Source organism: Ptychodera flava, chromosome 4 (genome assembly GCF_041260155.1).
Source record: "Ptychodera flava strain L36383 chromosome 4, AS_Pfla_20210202, whole genome shotgun sequence".
NCBI lineage: Eukaryota > Metazoa > Hemichordata > Enteropneusta > Ptychoderidae > Ptychodera > Ptychodera flava.
In genome coordinates this window covers 22,633,809-22,657,449 of record NC_091931.1, presented here as the reverse complement: position 1 = coordinate 22,657,449, position 23,641 = coordinate 22,633,809, and the positions used below count along the sequence as shown (strand labels likewise).

The 23,641-nt window shown below is 39.3% G+C and overlaps 1 protein-coding gene across 6 annotated transcripts in view; it reads right to left on the bottom strand.

Annotated features, from left to right (window-relative positions):
* Positions 1–23,641, bottom strand: part of LOC139131209 (gamma-aminobutyric acid type B receptor subunit 2-like) — a 257,786-nt gene that overhangs the window by 13,662 nt on the left and 220,483 nt on the right. For all 6 annotated transcript variants that reach the window (XM_070697178.1, XM_070697180.1, XM_070697179.1 and 3 more), the window contains 9 exons: positions 15,061–15,204; positions 11,702–11,872; positions 10,593–10,694; positions 10,183–10,248; positions 8,941–9,141; positions 7,774–8,007; positions 5,463–5,526; positions 2,880–2,969; positions 634–790 (listed from right to left, as the gene is read on the bottom strand). In XM_070697178.1, the coding sequence (XP_070553279.1) occupies positions 634–790; positions 2,880–2,969; positions 5,463–5,526; positions 7,774–8,007; positions 8,941–9,141; positions 10,183–10,248; positions 10,593–10,694; positions 11,702–11,872; positions 15,061–15,204 (1,229 nt within the window). The remainder of the gene's footprint in view (positions 1–633; positions 791–2,879; positions 2,970–5,462; positions 5,527–7,773; positions 8,008–8,940; positions 9,142–10,182; positions 10,249–10,592; positions 10,695–11,701; positions 11,873–15,060; positions 15,205–23,641) is intronic.

Here is a 23,641-nt window from a genome sequence, read left to right as displayed (position 1 = left end):
GGAAAATCATGCAAAACGAATTATTTGTCTGTCAGTTGTGGCTGGTAGCAAATCAGCAATTGCGTATCTAGGAAAGATTACGCGCCGATTATACTGTCTCGCGCAAAATATGCACCATTCTGTTGTTTGAAGTTGCCATGTCTGAGTTATGATGTTACAATACGCTTGAATATTTAGCGCCTCGTAGGCACATCACTTTGGATAATGAGTGTCTACGGTATGTTTAATTCAAGCATGTGTATCGTACTACTAGTAAACAGCCCCCTGGCGGACATATTGGCCAACTTAGGTGGGAACCTGCGTATACACACATGATGCGTTGTCTTTGCCAAAGGTTGATGTAGCAACGTGGGGCGTGCCTGGGCAATGAAAGGATAAAACGAGATTGCCATTGGCACCAGTATTTTATGTCCCATTGATGGCAACACAGTTTCCTTCCATGGTGTTTAAGGGTGATGGTCTACTGTTCTCGTTTTAAAGTTGAACTTTTTACAGATGTATCATGTCTGGGCAATGTTGGCGGACGGATGAAGGGAAGGATGGAGCCCAGTGTAATATTCCCCCTCAGGATCCTAGTAAATTAATCAGGAAAATGGGATTACGAATTCAATGAAGCCGTAGAAGAGATAATACCTTTCGTTCCGGTAGTAGATGTTGAAGGCCAATAACCCAATTGCCATGACGATACCAAGTGCGGCTAGCACAGTCATGGTAATGAAGAGGACCAAGGATATTTTCTGAATTACGAAGCGTTCCTCCGTCCGGTCTTCATCGGGAGGCGGCTTTCCCCCTGAAAAAAAAATGTTGTGAAAAATGCCTAAAACGGGAGGTACTCAAGATGAATTTGATAAGCTACCAGCCATGGATCGAGAATACAACAAGAAGTCGAACAGAATTTACGTTTAGTTTGTCTGAACAGTTCCGGCAGTTGTCTGTTGAGTTACCTTTATGATCGTGACTTGTCGACTTCAAGTCTGGCATGCAGGTTTTGCTTGCTGTTGGGGTACCACTTTTTCAGCCGTGGTTATGAGCATGCGCAAATAATTCAGGTGGGTATATACCGAACGTTAAAATATAAAGGTGACTAAAATGCACAAAATAAAAACGATATGTCAAGAAGGAGCGGTTACCGCTTGTGAAAAAGTACAGAGAAGGGCAAACCAATCTAACCACCTTCTTGTTTATTCTATAGGTGTTGCATTGAGGCAATCTATGCTGTGGCTTACTGAATTTAATGTATTCCTGATTTGTTTAATGACCCAGCCTTATTGTATCCAATATTCCTTACATATTTATGAATAATGACATCAAAATTAAACATGCCGCAAGGCCAAAACTCATTATAGAGGTAAGGGTCACATACTCGGTGTCTATAGTCTAGGTCAAGGCCCTGTGCCACTGGAGAATGTTTTGACGAATAGTATGCTGTTGCATCAAAACCAAATTCTTGTGCTTTGTTCATTGTGTAAATAGCAGTCATTTTGTTCTAACATGAAAATGTCGAAGGGTCAAAGTTGAGCTTGGCATACGACAGATTTAGATTCAACATGATTGAATTATGAAATTAAAGTGAAGCGTTCGCAAACTTTTCCCCGAAAACAATTAATGGTTCTTTAAGTGTCTCGTATCTCAAATCTCCGTCCTGTTTCGTAAAGGGAATGGTCAGTTTCTCCAGCAGTGAGGTCATCCTGTTTTAGAATGCTCGATAGGAGGTCAGGGTGTTTTTTGTTGTACATCTTGTACTGCTTGTAGAATCACAACGACTTACTTAAATCAAACAAGCATAAGAACATAATCGCGTCCGAGTCATTCATGATAATTATCAATGGGTTTATTCATGGTCGAATATTAATATTCAGATATGGGACACGAATTCATGCTTTGATATCACAATCCTAGAAACGGGTTCACAAATTGAATTTTTCTGATCAAGATGCAACGAGCAGCCTAAAAAAACAAGACTTAGGTAAGATTATCTTGCCTCCGTTCTCCTGAAAGCGATATGGTTTATGACATCACTACTTCTATGAAGGAGATTGCGTGAACTACAAAAGGTGACAAAAAGGGGAAAAAGTGACACTAGATATCTTTTCAACTTGTAAATTTGATCCTATAGATAAAGTAATGGCTGCCAAGGGGCGGGATATCACCTGATCCAGACGATTCGCCAGGTGGAAGACATCGGTGCGACACATCATGTCCGCCCGATAAGCGATAACCGATCCCCATCAAATAGTCTGAATTTATAGCCTAATAAATTACAGGTGAAAATGAAACAACTGTTCGGATGCCGGTGAATTTAAAGGAAGAAAATTATCTGCGTGACGTGTGTTCTGTGTCTCAGTTTCAACTGAGTGTGGACTGTCCGCGGGCGCGTATTATGACATGTACGTCAAACGTACAAAAATTGTTGAAATGTAGTCATGTATTGCCTGGCCTAAGACTTTGTATAACCTCATTAGAGCTTCTTCGTCATGTGGTGTGTATGCGCAGACATGTACAGACATCGCGACTTGGAGCAAAATCGTAATGACTGTCTTGATACTGCGCTACTCGCCACGGCGAACTAATAAATGCCCAACTTTCTACCTGAAAGCGGACAGTAGCAGTAACTGTACCACGAGCAGGTCAGCAGAAATCGGGGTCTGGGAGAGCCACCTTTCAACATATGATCAAAATGCTCAATTTTAATATTTGCGCGTTATTGAACACAACTGAACAATAAACAGAGTTTTAACAATTGCGCAACAGAGATTATATCGCGAAGACTACTGCGCAGGTATGATAAACGGCTGGAAACACCTGACTAATGAAATCGTTTACTTCTTGGAATTGAATGCGCTTCCCCTCGGCAGGAAAGCAAATAATATCATATTTACCACTGCGATACCATATCTCTTCAGCGGACATTTCCCATTCAATTGTGTCTGTCTGGGCTATGTACCTTCCGACCAGTACCTCGGTGCCATCTGGTGGGGGTAAAAGATTAGAAAAAAAACCGTGAAATCAAAGGATGACTGCAAAGTGTAATGCTTAATATACAGTCGTTACAAAATTCCCCTATTCTCATTAAACCTTCGACAATTCCAACCCAAACGAAATAAATATACATTTGTACGACCTCTTCGGAAAACCGAACCTAACGCAGAAACTCCGCGCATAGTACACGCAAATCTTTTGTCCAATATATCAAGTTAGAAGATGACGTCGCAAAACAAAAATTGAGGAAAGACGTCCGTCTGGAAAGGCCGTGCAATTCGTCGAGATAACCAGGGCTGGATTAGTAGCTGCCAACAGACTGTATGGAAGATTGAGTCCTAGGTTGTGGGTAAATATTTCTGGAAACAGTAACCAATCTTTCACTTTTGCGGTACATATAACGCAATCACGTACTCCACAAGTTCATCGTTACCTATATGGTCGACCATAGACCCACGAGAAGTTTTTTTTTCTCGAGGGTCTATGGGTCGATACACGCAAGCAGGATTTTCACGCATATATGGGAGCAGGTGTGACTGATTCTTAAAAATACAGAGGCTCTGAGGTTTGGTAATATTTTCGTTATTCTTGGTCCATTAAACAAGTAGATTTTCTGATCCTTCTTCTTCAAGTATGTTTGGATACAGAAGATTATCCATGCAAAATAATGCACATAAATCGAAAGTTAAATAACATTTGACAATACATATGAGCTGTTACAATATCGACAAATTGAACATCCTTGAACCGGTCTGACGTGTTTCTGAGAACAGAAAAAGAAACTGAATTTTACAGCAACTGGAACAAAAGTACATTGAAAATACATCAACTGTTAGAGATAACGGGGGGCTTTCAGAATTGTTTACAGTTCCAGCGTCTTAGAGGAAAGTCGTCATACATCTGATTATCCGTTCACATCCGTCTTATGTTTGATATTCTCCGGTATATTCATTCAAATTGGCTTTTGGTTTACCTTTGCGAAGAACCAGGGTCATTCTCATCTGAGGATGTAATAACGAAGCGTCATCCTTTTGATTAGTGGCATTGTGGGAAGCTAGAAAAAAAACCTGATCAGTGCCATAGTGGCAGGCTTAAAAACTGCGCGTGACAGACTCCAAATTACGCACAACTTTCCCAGGTTTGACGCAATCGGGCTGCTTAGCAACGAATAAATCGACGACTTAAGTACACGACGGCATAGAACAGGAATTGCGGTGTCTTCCGATCCCCAGGGGATGTGAAACTACCGCCGCATGTAGAGTTTACCTCGGAGCTAGACAAGCAGACGATTTTCGCTGTAGCAGCGTGATAGTTTGTTAAATGCATCGATCTGGTTGTACCAGCCTGCATGGGCTACAAAGCCGACGCGGTGCCGGTAGCAACTGGCCACTCCTTGGACACACTCATGCCAGTTTTTTGACGACATAATAATGCTTTCCTTGAAATGCGTGTATCCATGACCTCCAAACAGACATGCCCTATTCAAATGTGTTGGGTTTTTCCTTTTTGAAAACGTTCAAAGCCTTATTCGTGCTTCTGCAACCTTCTTCCTGCTTTATTTTCGCGCTCAGAAAGTTCATATTTTCTTGTACGAAATTACCGTCCTTTTCCCGCTCAATTAAGCCTATGGTTAGCACTATTGACGTCATTCTATATTGTGTGAGGAGGCGACCGCGGAAGGTCTGACCTCCCGGAACAAAGAAACCTACGTTCACTGCCGCAGATGCCATCTTGATGTATCTCGGTGTCTCGTATTCTACTGAGAAGATGAAAGGGACTGTGGTTGCAAAGTGCGATGTATTTTCTGTCACATATCTGTAAAACAAAGTTTCACGTTCCGCTCCTAAATTTATGTCAGGAATGCCATAGGATTTCAACTTGTCGACACAACCTGCATTTTTGTATAGGTCCAATCCGTTGACAACTTAAGTCCGGAGAAGAATTCGTCGGACAATAATATTTCTTAAAACATACCGTACACAACGTTGTCTAATATTTGCAGTGTGAATTCCAGCCCCGTGCTAATGTTTAGTTGTGACCATTCAACAATAAACACTGACTTTTACAAACAAAATTGCGAATATTAATACCGCTAAGCACACCATCAGTTTCACAGCTAATGAATCGATAGATCAATTAATCAATCGAATGGATTTCTATGGCGCCAAACTCCAAAAAAGCGGCAGTGTTCAATGGCGCTTTACAGAGTCAGTGTGCTCTACTGTTCGACTTTCTGAGTCGGCGCAATAACGCCCTGCACAATGATGGCGTTATGCTAAGGGAATACGCAACTCAAATTTAAATGTCTCCGTTTGAACAAACACCTTGAAACCAACGCTGCTATGGCCATAATGCCACAGTTTCTTAACCAAACCACACATACGTGGCTTAGTAGGCGATATTTTCAAGCTAGCGGCAAATACTTCACACCCCAAACGGTCTGTTTTGAGGCAGATTAAGTAAAGCCGGTGAAGTACACTTACTTCGTATTTGCTGCACTTTCAAAACACCCTTTCTGTCTCCTTGGTCGTAAAATGATACTGGACCCTAGAAAATACACACACAGAAAATTTTACTTAATAAAATTAATCACAGCGAGTTGAGTGTTGAGTACGTAGGGTATATGTATATATATATATATATATATATATATATATATATATATATATATATATATATATATATATATATATATATATATTTACAAACAGTATATATAAAACATGAACTATTTCCACTGGCTTGAGAAAAAAGTGACATCAGATGGTATTTTTTCAAGAACTATACATTGGCGGGTGATTTGAGCTCGTCGACAGGCCACTGGCAAAGGGAGCAGGGTGTTTCATTCACACATTGAAGAAATTTAAAGAGCTCATTAAAAATTACAAAAGATTGAAGTGTCATTCAATTTGATAAGAAAGCTTTCTCTCGTTATTGTGAAGAAATTGGCACCATAATGACCGCTGTGGACAACTGGCCTAGTTATCTCCTCAAGACGTACTGTTGCGGTGCATATATCAAAACGCATTTGGAAAATGACACGGGGTGGTTTGAGCAGAGCCTGTGACGTGTTATAAAATACGTAAGGTTATACCTCGTTATTTCGGCTTTTGAAGCCGCTGATCACACCTCGTGTCTGTGTGGTCAATATTTCCCTGCCTATGGCCCTGAGCATTGGCGATGTATTTCAGAATTTTGGCTACTCGAACAAGTGTATGTCCTTTCGTGTGTATCCTATATTAGTAAGTACAGCAGGAACGAAGCTAGTGATTGGCTCAAGCACGTAGTTTGTGTTTATCGGGTAACATAGAATTACCCATATGGAGCCCTAAACACTGTCCATAAAAACATCCCCACTATCTGGTTGCACAGTGAAGGAAACGGGGGCCTAAGGCCAAGAAAAAATAAAAAGTTTGTTTCTCATCCTAGACATATTGCAAAAATGATGCGGCGACGCGGGGTTTTTTCCTTCTCATTTTTTTTTATTATTCAACCAACAAGAACGGGCAAACACGTGAGAACAACATCGGAATGCACGCAGAGATAAATGCACAACAGTGTTGCTTTAATATTTTGTATAGCAATCGTTTTATGGTTTGACTTTTAGTTCAGCAATGCAGTTTTGACAGCTTAATGTAACAGTGGCATATGTTTACAGTTCAGTTATTTTGTTTACAGTTCTGTTTTATACAGCACTGTCTTATGCACTATCGTCGCGTATTTTTGCGGCTTTATTTTTCATATTATTTCCTCGTGAGCAGAAAAAAGGTTGATGCGGCAGGTCTGAATTGACGCGCGCGAGGATGAGAAACAAACTTTTTATTTTTCTTGGCCTAACACTACAGAAATATTCCAATATTCAAGCCAGTGAAACCTGTGACTAGTATACCTGTCAGGTATACTAGTCCCAGTTCGAATATAGCATGACTGCAACCAAACACGTGTAGCCTGGCCCCAGTCAAAGGTTGTTCATGTGAGATTCGCGCGGATACTCTGCCCCTCGATCTGACTCACGAAAAAACATCGAGGGTGTGCGTCTCGGCGCCGCCGTGTCTGTACGGCCAATGGGCGATGTGAACCTTGCTTGCAGGATATCACTGAGCAGAAATGTAATGTTGTGAGGCGTCTGGAGAGATGCATGGTGGAGTGTTCAGACAAGAATCATTACAACAGGTCTATTGAAATCCAAATAACAAATATGCAGGACGTAATATATATATATATATATATATATATATATATATATATATATATATATATATATATATATATATATATATATATATATATATATATATATATATACATACATACATACATACATACATACATACAATACATACATACATACATACATACACACACACATACATACATACATACATACATACATACATACATACATACATACATACATACATACATACATACATACATACATACATACATACATACATACATACATACATACATACATACATACATACATACATGATTGGAACTAATTTGGGATAGTTGGATCTTAATATTTTTCAAATTTCTCAAAGGTGTTTGGTGCCCTACAGCTGAATGTTGCAATATTACAAATTACTCATAAAAACAATTGTGTAACTTAAAAAGAAAAGTGGTTGAGGTTACATTTGCAGATAAAATCGACACTACTTCATCATCCAATTATCCTAAATTAGTTCCAATCGTGTTACGTAGTGTGCCTTGAATGTAGCATGTATTTGTGCCTTTCCTTTTTTAATTTTTTCTATGAACACGCACATTATTTCAGGCTTAAGAACTTACTGAGACGCCAAAGAAGTCTGTCTTGTCCATTTTTTCCTTGAAAATGTCAACCATCTCCTTTCCTGCATCTTCATAGTCGAAATCTTCAAGATTTTGTGGCTTGATGTCCTCAATGGAGGCATTTAAAGCTAACGCCATAGCCCATATGGCATCGTAGGCGAACGGCCCGGGTCGTCTTTCTGAGAACATCTGCCCGCTTCGCAACATGAGCTCATGCCGGTACTGTTCTGGTGTCTGAAGGTGAATATTGATTGCTTTTACAAATAAAAAGACAAAATGGCTGCTGTACAGTTTCTGTTTTCCCCTCGCATTTGACATATCTAATTTAATTTTGCCTGCTATCAGCGGCTTACTTATAACTCAAAACAGAAAGTGCGCTGCAAGTAACCTATAGGAACTAACTTTTTCTACAATCATGAAAATACGTCATCATAATCATCTGTGACCCATGACTGTGTTCAAAAACTACACGTCAACACTGTTGACAAAATCGGCCATTTGCTACAGACATGCACTTTGCCAAAAATCAACCATCCAGCACGAGCTTATGGGAAGAATTGTTCAGTAATGGTCGTGGGTAATAAAGTTGCCATCTCTCGAGATTTTTGTATTTTTATTCTCGTTCACTAAGGTAAATGACACACTTCGCGCTGCCAGTCAACAAGGTTTCAGTCATTTGGCCATTTGAACCTTATGCTTGGAAGATATCATGGCGATATACTGCACTTGTGTAATAACAGGACATACCAGAAATTTGACCTTTGACCTTAATATGAATATACATTAATGTATGGCAAATAGGGCATGTTAGTCATCTTGTCTCATGGAACAGCAGCACCATTAAATACAGTAGTTTAAAAGACCACAATTTCGGTATTTCGCTGCCCCTAGGAGACAATAAATTACTGAGTAAATATAAAAAGTAACCGGATTTCTAATATCAGCTTATTTTAATGCAGTCGTATTTGCGAGCATTAGATGTACATATTCATTACGTCGTTTGTTATCCACACACATCATGTACAACATTGCAACAACAGGGCGCAATGAGGAGATTTCTTTTATGTATTTTTCTCTGGTTATATTATATGTTAGGGTCGGGATATTTATCCGAGTCCCTCGAGCTTTACGATATCTGCTAATCCCACATGTATAAGCCAGACTCACTAATCCACCAATTGCCGTTCGGTTCACAGCGCTCATGATCTCCCATGTGAAAGTCCACGTCCCCTCGGCCGCTTCGATGATCTGCTCCTTTTTACAGCGGGCCAATTCTTCAAACTCCTCGGTAATTTCGTCGAATCGCAACGGATCGTAGCCGAGAATCATCCACACGTAGTCGGGACCATACATTTCTAGCTGGTATGCCTGGAGCAAAAAAAAAAAACAAAACGAGAAGAATTGGAGATGTTAAAAGTTCTATAATATGATACGGTAGTTGTTGTCTGTGATCGCGTTACCATGACAATTCCATGTACATTTTCCTCAGCGTTTACATAAAGTAGTATGTAAAGCAGTTTCCAATAGCAACCGAGATTGATCATCACCAAGAGTTGATATCTATAACATCGTGATGACTCCAGTGGATTACTTCAACTATTTTGATGAATTTTTGACAAAAACGTACAGGAACGTATTTGTGCATATTTTTTTGTTTATTTCCCGTATATATATATATATATATATATATATATATATATATATATATATATATATATATATATATATATATATACAGTATATATACAGTATATATACAGTGTATATATATATATATATATATATATATATATATTATATATATATATATATATATATATATATATATATATATATATATATATATATATATATATATAATATATATATATACATACAGATGTCCTCGTAGGAAATTACAGTACTCGGTGCGGAAAGCAGAGCGGTATAAAAAATATAAAAAATAATACAAATTAAATCAAGTTCAAAGTCATAATATCTGATGTATCCTTCAATCTCTATGCAGACAGGCAGTTATATATATGCGTATCTTCGGTTCTGACTGTCTGTCTGAAGATTGCAGAAAACATGAAACTTAGCTAAGTAACATTTATTATCGCATTGTACTTGAAGTAATTTGTGTTATATATATATATATATATATATATATATATATGTGTGTGTGTGTGTTATAATATACATAAATTACTACAAGTACAAAGTAATAAATATAAATATAAATATATATATATACATATATATACATATATATATATATATATATATATATATATATACAGTGTATAATATATATATATTCAATCTTAGAGGCGAAAGGATATAAAAATATACCTCTCTGGATTTGCACATAGAGACGTACACACATAGAGAGAAAGAAATAACGACAGCAAGATCTCTATTTTCACCTACCTCGCAAAGTATCAAATATGCTTGGGGCCTATAAAAATTGCCGATTATTATCCTTGCGTCTTTATCCTGCAGGGCAGAAGTAGAAGAATTAATGTATCGTGTGAATGCGGGCGCTTGCAATCAACATAATGCACTTTCAATAAAGTCAACACTCGGTGCTGTAAGGTAGGGGGATACACGAAACAGCTCCCATCACACTATATCCGGGAGGGTATTTTAAATGGCTACTTTTCCACAAAGAGCATATGCAGGACGTCGACTCGTCTTGCTATCACCTTTTATGATCATTACATTCAACCGTCACATATACACATCTTCGGTGTCACTGATATCTGATGTATAAACATGTTTTTTTTTTCTCGCAGATACAGTAATCACTTAGTGTCCTTTCACGGGGCACCAAACGTTACCTTCAAAAACTTCAGCCTGCCCGTCGGGTCTTGTGTAAAAGTCTCGGAAGCTAGAACGGTTATGTTGTCTTCTTTAAGAATTTGATGCATATGTTCTGTAGCCTGTGAAAATTACAAAGACGATGGCGTACACATGAAAGATGACCCTCAAGCGACAATATCTGTTACTTTTCATTTACATTATGTCTGGTTACATATAACTACTTTTTTCGTTATACTTTTTCGTACTACTTCCGCTTTGCACTGAACATGCTGATACGCGGCAAACAGGCGATTTATTACAAGTGCCAAGAAACCACACTGCTTTATGTATGTTCAGTGTTATAAATGCATTTTAGTATGGACTTTGCCAATACTAAAATTGGCAAAAGAAACATACAGGCTGCATTGACACATTAGCCGGAAACATTTCAACATGATTTTTGACAGAAGAACATAAAACTACTTTTTAACAGAAAGATAAAAAAAAAACATAGCGACAAATACATCGAGAGTGACAGCTAATGGTGCTCATAATTTTAAGCACAAAAAAAACCTCGTGCACTGCGATCTATCTTGAGGCAGACATTCTTCTGTAGATCGCTCGTAGGTTTTTTGAATGAAATTGAATCATTTTATAAACTGTATTAGAGAATCGATATATCTCAGTATTGCTATCGACTGACCTTCACATGATGCCATAATGCGTCATTGAGAAAGTGCAATACTTTTTCCACTTGCTACTGTCCGGCGTTGCAAAAGAACGTGTGACACTAATGTGGACATTTTGCTCTCCTATAAAAACCCCATTCTTCAATTATTGTAGATTTCTTACATGGCAGCGTAATTATTAACACGATTGGAACTGATTTGGGATAATTGGATCTTCATGTTTTTCAAATTTCTCAAAAGTGTAAGGTGCCATATAGTTGAATGGTGCAATAATACTAATTACTCATAAAAACAAGTGTACAACTTAAAAAGAAAAGCAAATGAGCTTACATTTGCAGATTAAACCGACATTACTTCACCATCAAGCAGTTATAACAAATTAGTTCCAATCTTGCTATTTTTTGAAAACATTAGAAACATCGTTCGAGAAGATCTGTGAATCAACCCGCTAGGCTTACCCCCTGGAAAGTCTCTGTCGTGGAATGAATTGTCGCCACTTTCTTCCAGTTGAAGTCCAGGACCAACTTTTTCCTTGGATAATTGAAGCCAACAGAAGATGGAATTGTTCTGAAGAAAAGCGGGTAGTACTTTCTTTCCGATAAGGCAACCGAATGGGAGCCATACGATACCTGTGCGATCAATGACAAAGGTTAAACAAGACAAATTGTCGTCGTCATATCGTCGTCATCGTTGTCGTCGTTGGTGTTGTTGTTTTTCTATTTGTTATGTACTTATGACGACGATGGTGAAATTGATAATGATGATGATGGTGGATGCGGTGGTGCTGATGATGATGATGATGATGATGAGGAGGAGGAGGAGGAGGAGGAGGATGATGATAGTGACATGGTGACGACATGGATGATAATGACGACGACGACGACGATGAGGATGAAGATGATGATGAGGAGGAGGAGGAGGATGATGACGATGGTGGTGGTGGTTGCGGTGGTGACGATGACGAAGATGATGATGATCATCATCATCGCCACATCATCATTATCATCATCATAGCGGAAGAGATGGTGGCAGCGATTACTGTGATGGAGATAGTGATGATGTTAATGGTGATGGTTGTGAGAGTGGTAGTCGTGGTGGTTGTTGTGGTGTGGTTCTGGTGATGTTTACGGTGAAGTTACGCTAAGGCATTCGCGGAGTAGAATATGTCCGAGGAGAATTCATCTCCTATCGAATACTCCATTATGATCGTCTTATTCTGAAAAAGAAACTTTCAAGAGTTTTACCGGACATAAATACCCGGTATTTAGACAGTGGAGAGTTTTTACTGCAAACCTTGAACAGCACGTTCGTCGACTTTTCTCGCATATTATAATCTAATTCATTCAAGACGATGCGATGGGGGAAATTCTGTCGCAACAATTCTGTATGCAAAACCGTAAAGCAAGAATATTTTATATAAAACCATGAAAAATCTGCTTCAGTATGTGTAGCGTGATGTAAATGCCCGTACTCAGTCACGAAGAAGGAAAGTTGAGGAAAATAAGCCCATTATGCAAATTGCGATGACGTGTCATTTCGCCAAATGCTGCGTCACTGTAACAAACTTTCTTTTCGTTTGAATTCTCACGGGATGTAAGAAGCGAACACGGATTATATTACCATGCCCTGCCCGTCGCATTTTGATTGGTCGAGCTGAACCATGTGACTGACCACAAATACACAGTAATGGTTTGTTTACATGCCCGTGAATATGAATAATAAGATTAACAACTCAAAGTATCGTAACTTTACAGCACAAACGTAAATCATAATCAATCACAAAATAAAATGGAGCACTTGTAGGTCAAGTTGAGATACTTTTTTCTGAAAACATCTCCGATTTGCCATTTTACAGCGCGCGTGACAGTGCGTCGCGTATTGCTCAGTTTCTGGGGCCCAGTTGTCGTTCGCTCGGAAATTTTCGCAAATTTTGACGGTTTTCTCGGGTTCGCTGATAATATAATGGAAATAACAGACTCCGCTCTGACCATTAACGTTTATTTGTGGGCGCGGGCTCGAGGAAAGCCAAATTAACGGGCTCGGCAAGCCTCGCCCGTTAATTTTTGGCTTTCCTCTCGCCCTTGCCCACAAATAAACGTTAATGGTCAGCGCGTCGCCCGTTATTTCTATATTCTCCAACGCAAATATAAAAACCTTACATTGATACCTTCGGTTCGATCGATGAACACACCTTTCATGCATTTATCCCCACATGTAATCCGTGCGTGCCTCTCCGGCTATTTCAATGCCACACTTACAATTCGAGTTATGTGACCTCTGACCTCTATTACGTCAAGAGAATGATTTAGCAATTTTTTTTCTGAATACTGTAGTCTTCGTTGAGTATCGAGTAGCTCTTTCTGCTCTCAGAAATCTATAAATATTAGAATATAATTTCCCTAGTAAATGCACGTGGCAATTTCTCTGAGAAAATTAGCATCTATAGCGGGGTGGAAAAGAAACTCGCTGTAACTAAAGAGCAATGCCTGTTTAAAATAAGTCATAACACGCACGGCAGGTTACACTTTTAAATAGCATTATAACTAAGGAGAATGGACCTGCGTCGTATCAATTATTTATCTATAAAGTCACCCTTGTCAGAGTATGACTTTTTCAAAGACTGGAATGGCAAGCGCTCCTATAAATATCGCTGCGTGGGTATCCATGTAATTGATGAGCCATCGGCAATAATTTTTGATCCAATGCGGGGAAATGAATAACGAAGTGTATAGAAAGAACGTATGCCAGAGACCATGGCGATCCATTTGGACTCATCTTTTTGACTAAGTTTGGATTCTGCCAGCGATTTCCTTTAATTTTTGTGTCATAAAATTGTTATTGCTCGATCTCAATGACGGGAAGACTGAGATTGTACATTACTCATCCAAATTAAACGGTGTCGGCCCGGTAACTCGCTGTGATGTACAGATTAGTGATTTCACCATACATCCTTCGAACACAGTTGGTATAATCTTGGTGTCACCAAAGCTATAGCCGGTAGTATGTCTGCATATTGTTATGTAAGTCAGCCTCCCATGCGTTATGGAAGATAGGGAAAATTCGTAACATCTTAGATCAAAGCATTACCGAGAAACTTGTTCACGCTTTCATCACGTCTCGCTTAGATTATTGTAACAGTTTGCTTTTTGGCCTGCCTGCTTATGAAATTCAAAAGCTGACAAACAATTCGGAATTCTGCAGCTGGCTTCGTAACTAGAACAAGAAAAACCGACCACATCACACCTTGTCTCTATATATTACATTGGCTTCCAGTTAAGCAAATGATTGAATTCAAAATTCTAAGTTTCACTTTTAAAATTCTCCACGGTCTCTCTCCAAGGTATTTAGGTGAATTGCTCACAGTCCGTGACACTTGGCGCACACTTCGCTCTCATCCCAGTGTTGTATATCAGCCAATTGGTAACACAGTGTATAACGGTGATAGGGCTTTCTCAATTTATGCGCCTCGCTTATGGAATTCTCTGCCATTACATATTCGAGAGGTTCAAATATTTGGAGGTTTTAAAAGTAAATGAAACTCACATTTTCACTTCTTTTTATTCGTAATTTTCGTAGTTTTGATGAGTTTTGAAAATGTAGCTTTTTTCCTTTTTGTTTCCTTTGCTTTTTGCTATGATTTTTTAAACAATTATATGTTTCATCCTTCCATTTGTGAATATTTAGTGTAAAGCGCATTGAGATTATTTTTAATGTAATGTGTTATATAAGAAATAAAAATTAAGATTATTAAGATTAAAAAGATTAAATTTTTTTATTACATTTGGCGCAAAGAACACACATCGTTTCAACCCCCTACCTGTATCAGGTTCCAGTACGGGGTCGCCTTGGCCAAATCTTCGGAGATCTTGTCGGCAAAGTTACCGAGCAGCATAACAACTTTCTTCTTGTCTCCGTCAACTAACATATCGTAGAACTTTCTGAATGCAAACCCAGCAAGGTTCTGAGAGCAACAGAGAAATAGAGGTCAAAGATCAGATGAGCAATGTTTTCTGTACGAGGCGATGAACGTACCATGGTGCATCAAATACTGATTGAACTCGCGTCACCCTCCATACACTGTAAAATAAACTGTTCGACTGTTCTGCACAAACCCAGGCTTTGATGAATAATTCGTTTTTGCATGAAGAGTCTCATAGTTTCGGTTCATTTCCATTTTTAAATACTTGTTTATGCATCTTTTCAATCACTTATTGCATGCCAAGAGTGGCCGGTATATTTTATCCGGGCGGAGACAAAAAGATATGCAGTAACAGTTAAAGTTTGATATTTCAAACCTATTAACACCTTCAATAGGGTCTTCTCCAAGCATCTGTCTTCCCCTGAAATGATTCCCTATAGTACACAGCAAATACCTGGTACTGTGATGATAATTTTCTTTACTTCCAGTATATAGACCGCACAAAATCTAGTGGTAGTGTTTCTCATGTATCATATGCTTTGTGTTTTTGCTTACTGTTCACGTTAAATATTCTGTCGTTCTTTTAGCGGCTAACAAATTCATATTTTAAAAGTATAAGTCTTGGAATATAATGAGCACTACTCAAGGTCGCCATAGCTCATCATGGCATGCGAGGTTAGCCTCAGGCGCGCAAAGAAGCATACTTTGGTAACAAAAACGTAAACATGTATTGTATAAAGTGATGGTGACGTTGCGCGCGTGATGACCGTCGTCCTTTTGCGTTATCGTCGGACATTCACATTTGCAGTACCCTGTGTATTGTGTGATTTCTGCGAAACATGCAGCTCCCTAACTTCAGAGAGTAATTGTCGTGTATTAGTACTACGATTACGGCAGGGTCGGAGACGGCAGACGGCCAATGCACCCAGCCTGAATTGTTTGGAGTACCGGTTCCTACAAGACTGAACAACGGCTCAACTCTTTCCATGCCACCTGTACCACTCGTAAAATTAAACCCTATACGCAATACGCGTTGATAATCAGTTTATTATTAGGAATGTGACGGGCAATCATAGCCTTTCCTGTGGTCAGCAACCTACGGCCCACCACTACGGGATCAACAGAAAAATAAAAAGTTTTTCGAATGCCTTTCAAATGTCCTGGAGACAGGGGTTGGATCGGTTTCGCTCTGGCTGCGCTCGGACCAAAAACTAATCAGTATTTTGGTGATATTAAAAGTCCCCTCGCGACCAGAAAGATCACACCTGTGATCATTAAATATATGCATGTCACTGGGGAAACGGGCGCGTTCAATAAATACACACACCTCAGTGGATTCAACTCACATGGCGTACGTGTCAAATATCATCGAGATGCCGAAAAAGCGCTCATAAAATTGGTAAATTAATCAAACTGGGAAGATGGGAATAAAAAAGTGGAATAAAGGTACATCATATCCCTAACCTGCCACGTGTGACCTTTCATTCCACTGAGCGCATATCTTTCAAAAGCTGGCAACGCCTTTTTGAGAAAAAATATCCTGGAGACATAAGACTTGTAATTTCTGTGAAGGGTTGCAATTTATGTAATTCGACAGATTACCTTATTCCAATGATTGGTGTATTTAGTCTATCACTAAAATAAATCGAATACAAGTCGCAATGTAGACAAGAATGCACATGGTTACGGATCTTCATATTGCTTTGCAGAAAAGACCACAGATTATAAAGTGCCAAATGTCAGCGCGTGCGCAGAGCTGAACATTGTTGTTGTATTCTGATATGCACATCACACTTAAACTGTATATACACCTCCGTTTTTGTGTTCTGTTTACTAAAGAGTAAAGTGCATGGATTGTGCCGTCCGTCTGGTTGGCACAGAAATATGCAATAAAACAGAAATGGCCTGGACTTTCATGCTTACAGTATTTTGATTCTCTCATCTCCACGCAAAAAAGCCAGACTGTGGCACTACGTCTATCAGTAGATATGGTTACAATGTGCAACTCTAGTGCTTTCGTCAACTACAAAAGATTGTACAAATCTGACCCGCTTTTACAATCGTCTACATCAAATCTCGCGACCATGTAGACATGGTGTTGGAATTTCAGCCCGCAATAGACCAAGAATCATAGCAAAACATCGTGAAACGTGGACAGGTTTATTGTTAAAGAGCCACATAAACTTAACTTACAAAAATACACTTTATTAAATGTATGGAAAAACTATTGAATATGGGCTAATCATTCACATCAGCTTATCATTCACAGTTGGACAAGCTGCTACGGCAGCTATCTGATCAGGTTTATCGAGGTTATTGATCAGATATATTCGAGACTCGTCTCTGCTTATTTGACAAGTTCTCTTTGGGACAGTAAGGGATTGCACAGATTTTTCTTTAAGCAAAATAGCACAGCAAATGTCGCCGCAGACACACCTATTATAACCATACTTTTGAGTTTCTAGATCATTGTCTCGCTGAGTGCCATTAATCAGATCATTACATTAGCGTTTGAATAAAAAACGCATACACACAAACATTTACATGTATATGCAGCGCTTGAAAGGGTAAGATATATTGCTTATCTATTTTTCCTACTTAAATGGTTCATCCGTAGAAGAGTTTATTGCCAATAAATCTCATTCGCTTTGTAATCCTGGAAGACATACCCGGTATAGAGTTACATATATGTCTGTGTGTTTGCGTTTCTGTGTCTGTGTGTCTATCTATCTATCTGTTTGTTTGTTTGTTTGTTTGTTTGTCTGTTTGTTTGTTTGTCTGTCTGCCTGTCCGTCCGTTGGCCTGATGTGAGTGTAAACATATCCCCTCATCGCGATTTGAAGGTTTGTTTACAGCAAGGGAAGGAGTTTGAAGACTTGTCAGAAGTATGCTAAACACGTCGCCCCATTCTCTAATCTTGAATGTGGACGTCATGAATGCAGTACCCCGTGAGTCCATAGATGTAGTTTATTATTGCCAAAACCCCATTAAAGCTTTAACGTCCAAATAAAATTATACTGCAAAATTATACACTTGATGCCATCAATAAGAAAATAGTGAATCCCTCCGCTCTCGATATACCAGTAATCACGGATAATTAATATCACTTTTATTATATACACGTTTTCCCATATACAGGCGAATAAGACGGATAAAAACCATCAGTTACATCTATCTGGTCTATAAAACGACCCTACACTGGAGCTTCACTAACTCTCGCAAAAATATATAGTCATTGAGTTCTACATTTCTCTAACAACATAAAAAAGGAATTGCGCCCCAAAGAGAGTGGCGATTTTGCAAGCACATGTAACTCGAGCTTTATGAGAGTCCATCAAGGAGAACATATGCGATTTGTGTGTGTATGTATGTGTGTATGTGTATGTATGTGTGTGCTGTGTGTTCAGTACCGTGAAAGGTATGAAAATAGGAAGCCATGGAAGGAAAGATGGCTACGTCCCCGTCTGACGGCGCTGCAGTACACTAGTATACGTTGCCTTCCAGCGATCACGCAGCATCATTAGAATACTTCAGCAAAATAAATCAATTTAAACTTCTGTCAATCTCATTTTGCTCCTAAACAAAATGGCTGTATGATATGCATCGCCAATCTCTGATATGATTACACCTGTACATCTACTTCATTAGAGAGAGCAAAAACAAACAAAACAAAACAAAAAAAACAAAAAACAGAGAGAGGTTCGATACCGGTCTTAGGAGAATGGAGTGCCTTGAAGCCTACGACGGCATACGTTGGAACTGTGCGTTACTTATGCGGCTAGTTGCGTCACTATCTTCATCTGGATTGTGTGAAACAGCGTGCCAGATTAACGGGGAAGTCGTAATTTTGTGGACAATTTCCGGTTTGCGTGTAACACGATTGGAACTAATTTGGGATAATTGGATCTTCATATTTTTCAAACGTGTTAGGTGCCCTATAGCTGAATGTTGCAATATTACAAATAACCCATAAAAACAAGTGAATAACTTAAAAAAAAACAGACGAGCTTAAATTTGCAGATTAAACCGACATGACTTCACTATCCAATCATCCCAAATTAGTTCAAATCGTGTTGACTGTGTGACCGCCATTCCTGCCATTTCGATGGGTTATAGGTTATTGTCAGTCACCATGTAGATCCCCCTCCCCTCTGTCTTCGGTTCGCAATCGTCATGAGAATGCGCTGTGCAACTGTAGCGATACCACTTGCGTCGGGTCCGCGCAAAAAAAAACCAAAACAGGGTGTAGAACGATGCCGCTGAAATCGAAGGTAAAGCTAGCTATCGGCTAAAAAGAATTGTTGATGTCAGACCACGTGAATCGCACCTGTCTGAATGTATCTATTGGGCGCACATATAGCACGTCTTTGTAATCAATTTTGAGTCAGATTTGCCACTTTATATGCTGAACACTAAAACTCTGATAAAACACTGTTACTGTGAAATGCCCAGACTACATTAAGAGTTTACACAGTGGAAACATCTAATCGACACACACTTGCAAGCGGGCACCTCCGGATCGACACGGCTGAAAACCAATGTCCGCTCCAGGTAATGCAGACCGGTAGACGTGCGTCACCGGATAAGGATCTAGCTTCTAAGGTATACTTGTCTTCTCTATGGGAAAGTAAGGATATTAAGTCATTAAATGAATCATATTGTATCGCCAAGTGATCCCAAGGGTTCACTTAGAAAAGGCCAACTTTACGTAGTTATTCATTAGCAGGAATTGAAAGCCCAATCAGCGGCTATTTCTTTCCCTGCTATCAACGATAAGAGTGGTAGATAAGGACCAGCTCTTAGTGGCATTAGGCCCATGCGATACGCTCAGCTGAAATTACACGGAGATTATCGTGCGCGAACGCCGGCCCACTCGCTGGGAAAGTCAACGTGTTACCGTTTTACTGGCTCGCCCCCCTCCGCTGGGGTCCGAGGTGCGATACGTGTAGCGTCGGCGACAGGCATCATCACCGGGGGATTCCCGGGATTTAATTAACGATTCTCAGACTGGGAAACCCATCGAGATCAGACCTGTCCGTAAAGGGCTTCGTGTTATTACAAGGTTTCCGGCTCCGAGACATCTATATTCATACTGCATGAGATGCAATCGAGACAATCCAACCAAAATAATCACTTCTTTGAACCCTCCTCTGGCAGCAATCTCGATAGCCTCTCGTGTTTCGAATGACTGATCAGTTTGGTTCTGAGTATTGAATTCACAGGTACTCGGTTTCATTTTCAGACTTTAATCTCACTGATAGACTAGAGAACTGCCTAACAAACAGCATACCCATCCACCCACCCATCCAGCCAGCCAGCCACCCAGCCACCCATTCATCCATCGATCAATCGATCGATCGATCGACCGATCAATAGATAGATAGACAGATACATACATACATACATACATACATACATACATACTACGTACATACATACATACATACATACATACATACATACATACATACATACATACATACATACATACATACATACATACATACATACATACATACATACATACATACATACATACATACATACATACATACATGGAGACAGAGAGACAGACGGACGGACACACAGACGGACATATGCATTGTGATGAGTGTAAATGAAAGCAAAAGGGGATTATAAATGAGTCATAATCATGATTCAAATCTCATAGATGTAGAATTTCTCGAACAACGAATACTTCCTTCCTTTTACTGTTTTACCGGGGCAATAAAACTGTGACAGCATCAGACTGAAAAAAGAAAAGGTTACCTTTTACAATTGATACTCTTTTACATCATAACATCTCTTGATTTTCAGGTACGTAAACGCTCCTTCATCTTAAAGTCAATCCTGACCGCATTATTCTTATAAGAAGGATACATTAAAGGAGATTATCCCCTGATGTAACGGTAGTAACGTTCTCGTGGCGCCGATATTGCCTTAAAACCCCAGAATGCCGAGGTAAACTCTATGACGCACTTTCTGACGAGTTCTTGAGTCCAGAAGCCTTTCAACCGAGGCTAGATGTGCTGCGATCCACTAGTTATCGACCTTTTTTGCCATATCATTTTATGCACATCATCCGTGTTCATGGTAATGTCACATATATTTGCTCAAGGATGTGGCTTTTTAAATAAGTCTTTGTGTCGGTCTATCTGTTTGTCTATCTATTTTATGCCCCCCCCCTCTCTCTCTCTCTCTCTCTCTCTCTCTCTCTCTCTCTCTCTCTCTCTCTCTCTCTCTCTCTCTCTCTCTCTCTCACGTATTCGTGTGTCATCGATTCGGGTTCATCGTTGCAAAAGATTTTTAATGTTTAAGTGCCATTGACAGTGTTCGTGGTTTTGTCCACATGCCTAGGATGATGCCATAATTTCATTTCGACTACCTGAGCTCCATACATATATGTAGTTTTTCGAGCGACAGATACATGCAACCCGACAGTAGATAAACCAAAGACGTTGTTCATTAGTTATTGCAAATTAAAGTTACTGTTGCAGGGAGATCGTCACGTACAATTCTTGATGAAAGGGCATTGCCCTCAGATCGTCTTAGCGACTAGAGGAGGTATATGTAGTTATTTTGTCATTTGTTCCGCTTTCTAATAGATTTAACGATAAAGAACCAGTTTCAATTTTGAAGCATGATCCAATACGGCCTCTGAGCGGTCTGCAATATCCACGTTTGGAAATGCCACCCAAAAACGACCATAACCAATTCACCTCAGACTTGGTAAAGTATGGATGAGCTATGATGCACATACACACGTCGGTTTGTTCATAGACAGTAGAAACGTCGCTTCTATACTGTCTATGGTTTGTTTCAGGAAACGAACCAATAGGAAAGCTCATATTGCTTGGTGATGCTGCGATTAAACTTAGCTCAAAGGTTTGGTACTTATAAACGCTTTAGGGGCTCATCGGTCGTGAAGAATGCTACTTAAAATGAATATCTCACACACCTGTCTTTCAATACTTGAAAGTTGGTTTGTTTCTGTTCTACGGTAAAAGGCAGAGCCCGTAGGACCGATGGGAACATGCACTTTTCACTTTTGCCTTTCTGTTCTTCGACGTAACACACTTTTCCTAGTAAGGTGAAATACAGTAAGGTGCAATTATGTCGTATATTTTCAAGGTACAGAGATTATTTGTTGTTTTGTTTTGGAAAATGCCACTACAAAAATCTGGGAAGGGCATTTTGCGTGTACTCTTTGAGATTTCTCGTGATTTATCTTTCTTTGGACTTATCTTTAATTAATCTTGTGCCACTAGGATAGACAATTTATTACTTTCTGGTAATTGTAGCTAACAAGTGTGTAACTCAAAACGCTCCACAATACCTGTTTACTTTACCAAGAAGAGTTCATCAGTACAAAACACTGGAATTCTTTGCCTTGTGATTTGAAATTTGCTCCCGATAAAAATACTTTTAAGGTAAAAGTGAAGGTATATCTATAAAAGAAAAAGTTTCCTAGGTAAGTTTTTCTCACTGTGTATTGTAATTTCCTCCTGAAATAGGTCTTTCTGAGTGTGCACTTAAGCCCCGGTGAAAATTACTCTTCGGAGAAACTCGGTAGCTCATTAAAAGTGTAAATAAAATAAAGCACGAAAAACGTTAGGATTAAATTGTATGTAATATAATTCATGGCGGCTTTTTGCCATATATTATGCCACTTTCGGATGGAGACATGTAGTGCTCAATAGAGTGCTTCGATCTCATGCCATTAGAACACACTGAGGTATAAATGTGTTTTATGGGCTCGGCAAAAGTCCTCAGGCTTGTCCAAATTGCCAGCAGTCATCGAGGTGTGCGAAGATCTGGGTCCAACGAAAGTACCAAATTAAAGTTATGAACATGCCCAATTCTTCAGTACTGTTGTGAAATGATAGTCTCAATATACTTTACAAGATCTTAACACCAGGTGTCACGGCGGTACTATTTGTAGTTATCTTTTTGCCTGCCATATGATCCTATGTCGAGTGACTTCCAACAAAGCGAACAAAATCGCCCAATCTCACAATTCAAAAAATAACCTGACATGGTCAAAGGTAAACAGAAATGCGTTTTGTTCTACATGTATCCTTTGTATCACGTTCTTTGCAATGTATGTGCAGAGAAAGTTATTCTAAGCACTTTAGATAACTGTACTTTCCGCTTCCTTAAATCTATCGACCGAAGCAGAGACAAGTTTTAAAGTTAGATTATTTTGGAAAAGTCATGTAATCAAAAGGAATTCTGATCAGGACTTCCGGGCTGTAAACTCATTAAAGTCTGTGTAGGACACATTCCAATTAACATTTGGATAAAATGTCGCTGACGTCTTTGGAAAACGGATCACAGCTAAGCTACCGCCAACATTGTTTACGAAGGGGGGGGGGAGTTTTTTAAATGAAATTAAGCTCTGTGTGGATGCATGCATTTGACAAAATGGCTTTTCCAGGAAATGAACATACCTCGCTGATTACAGCAGCCCTCCATTAAT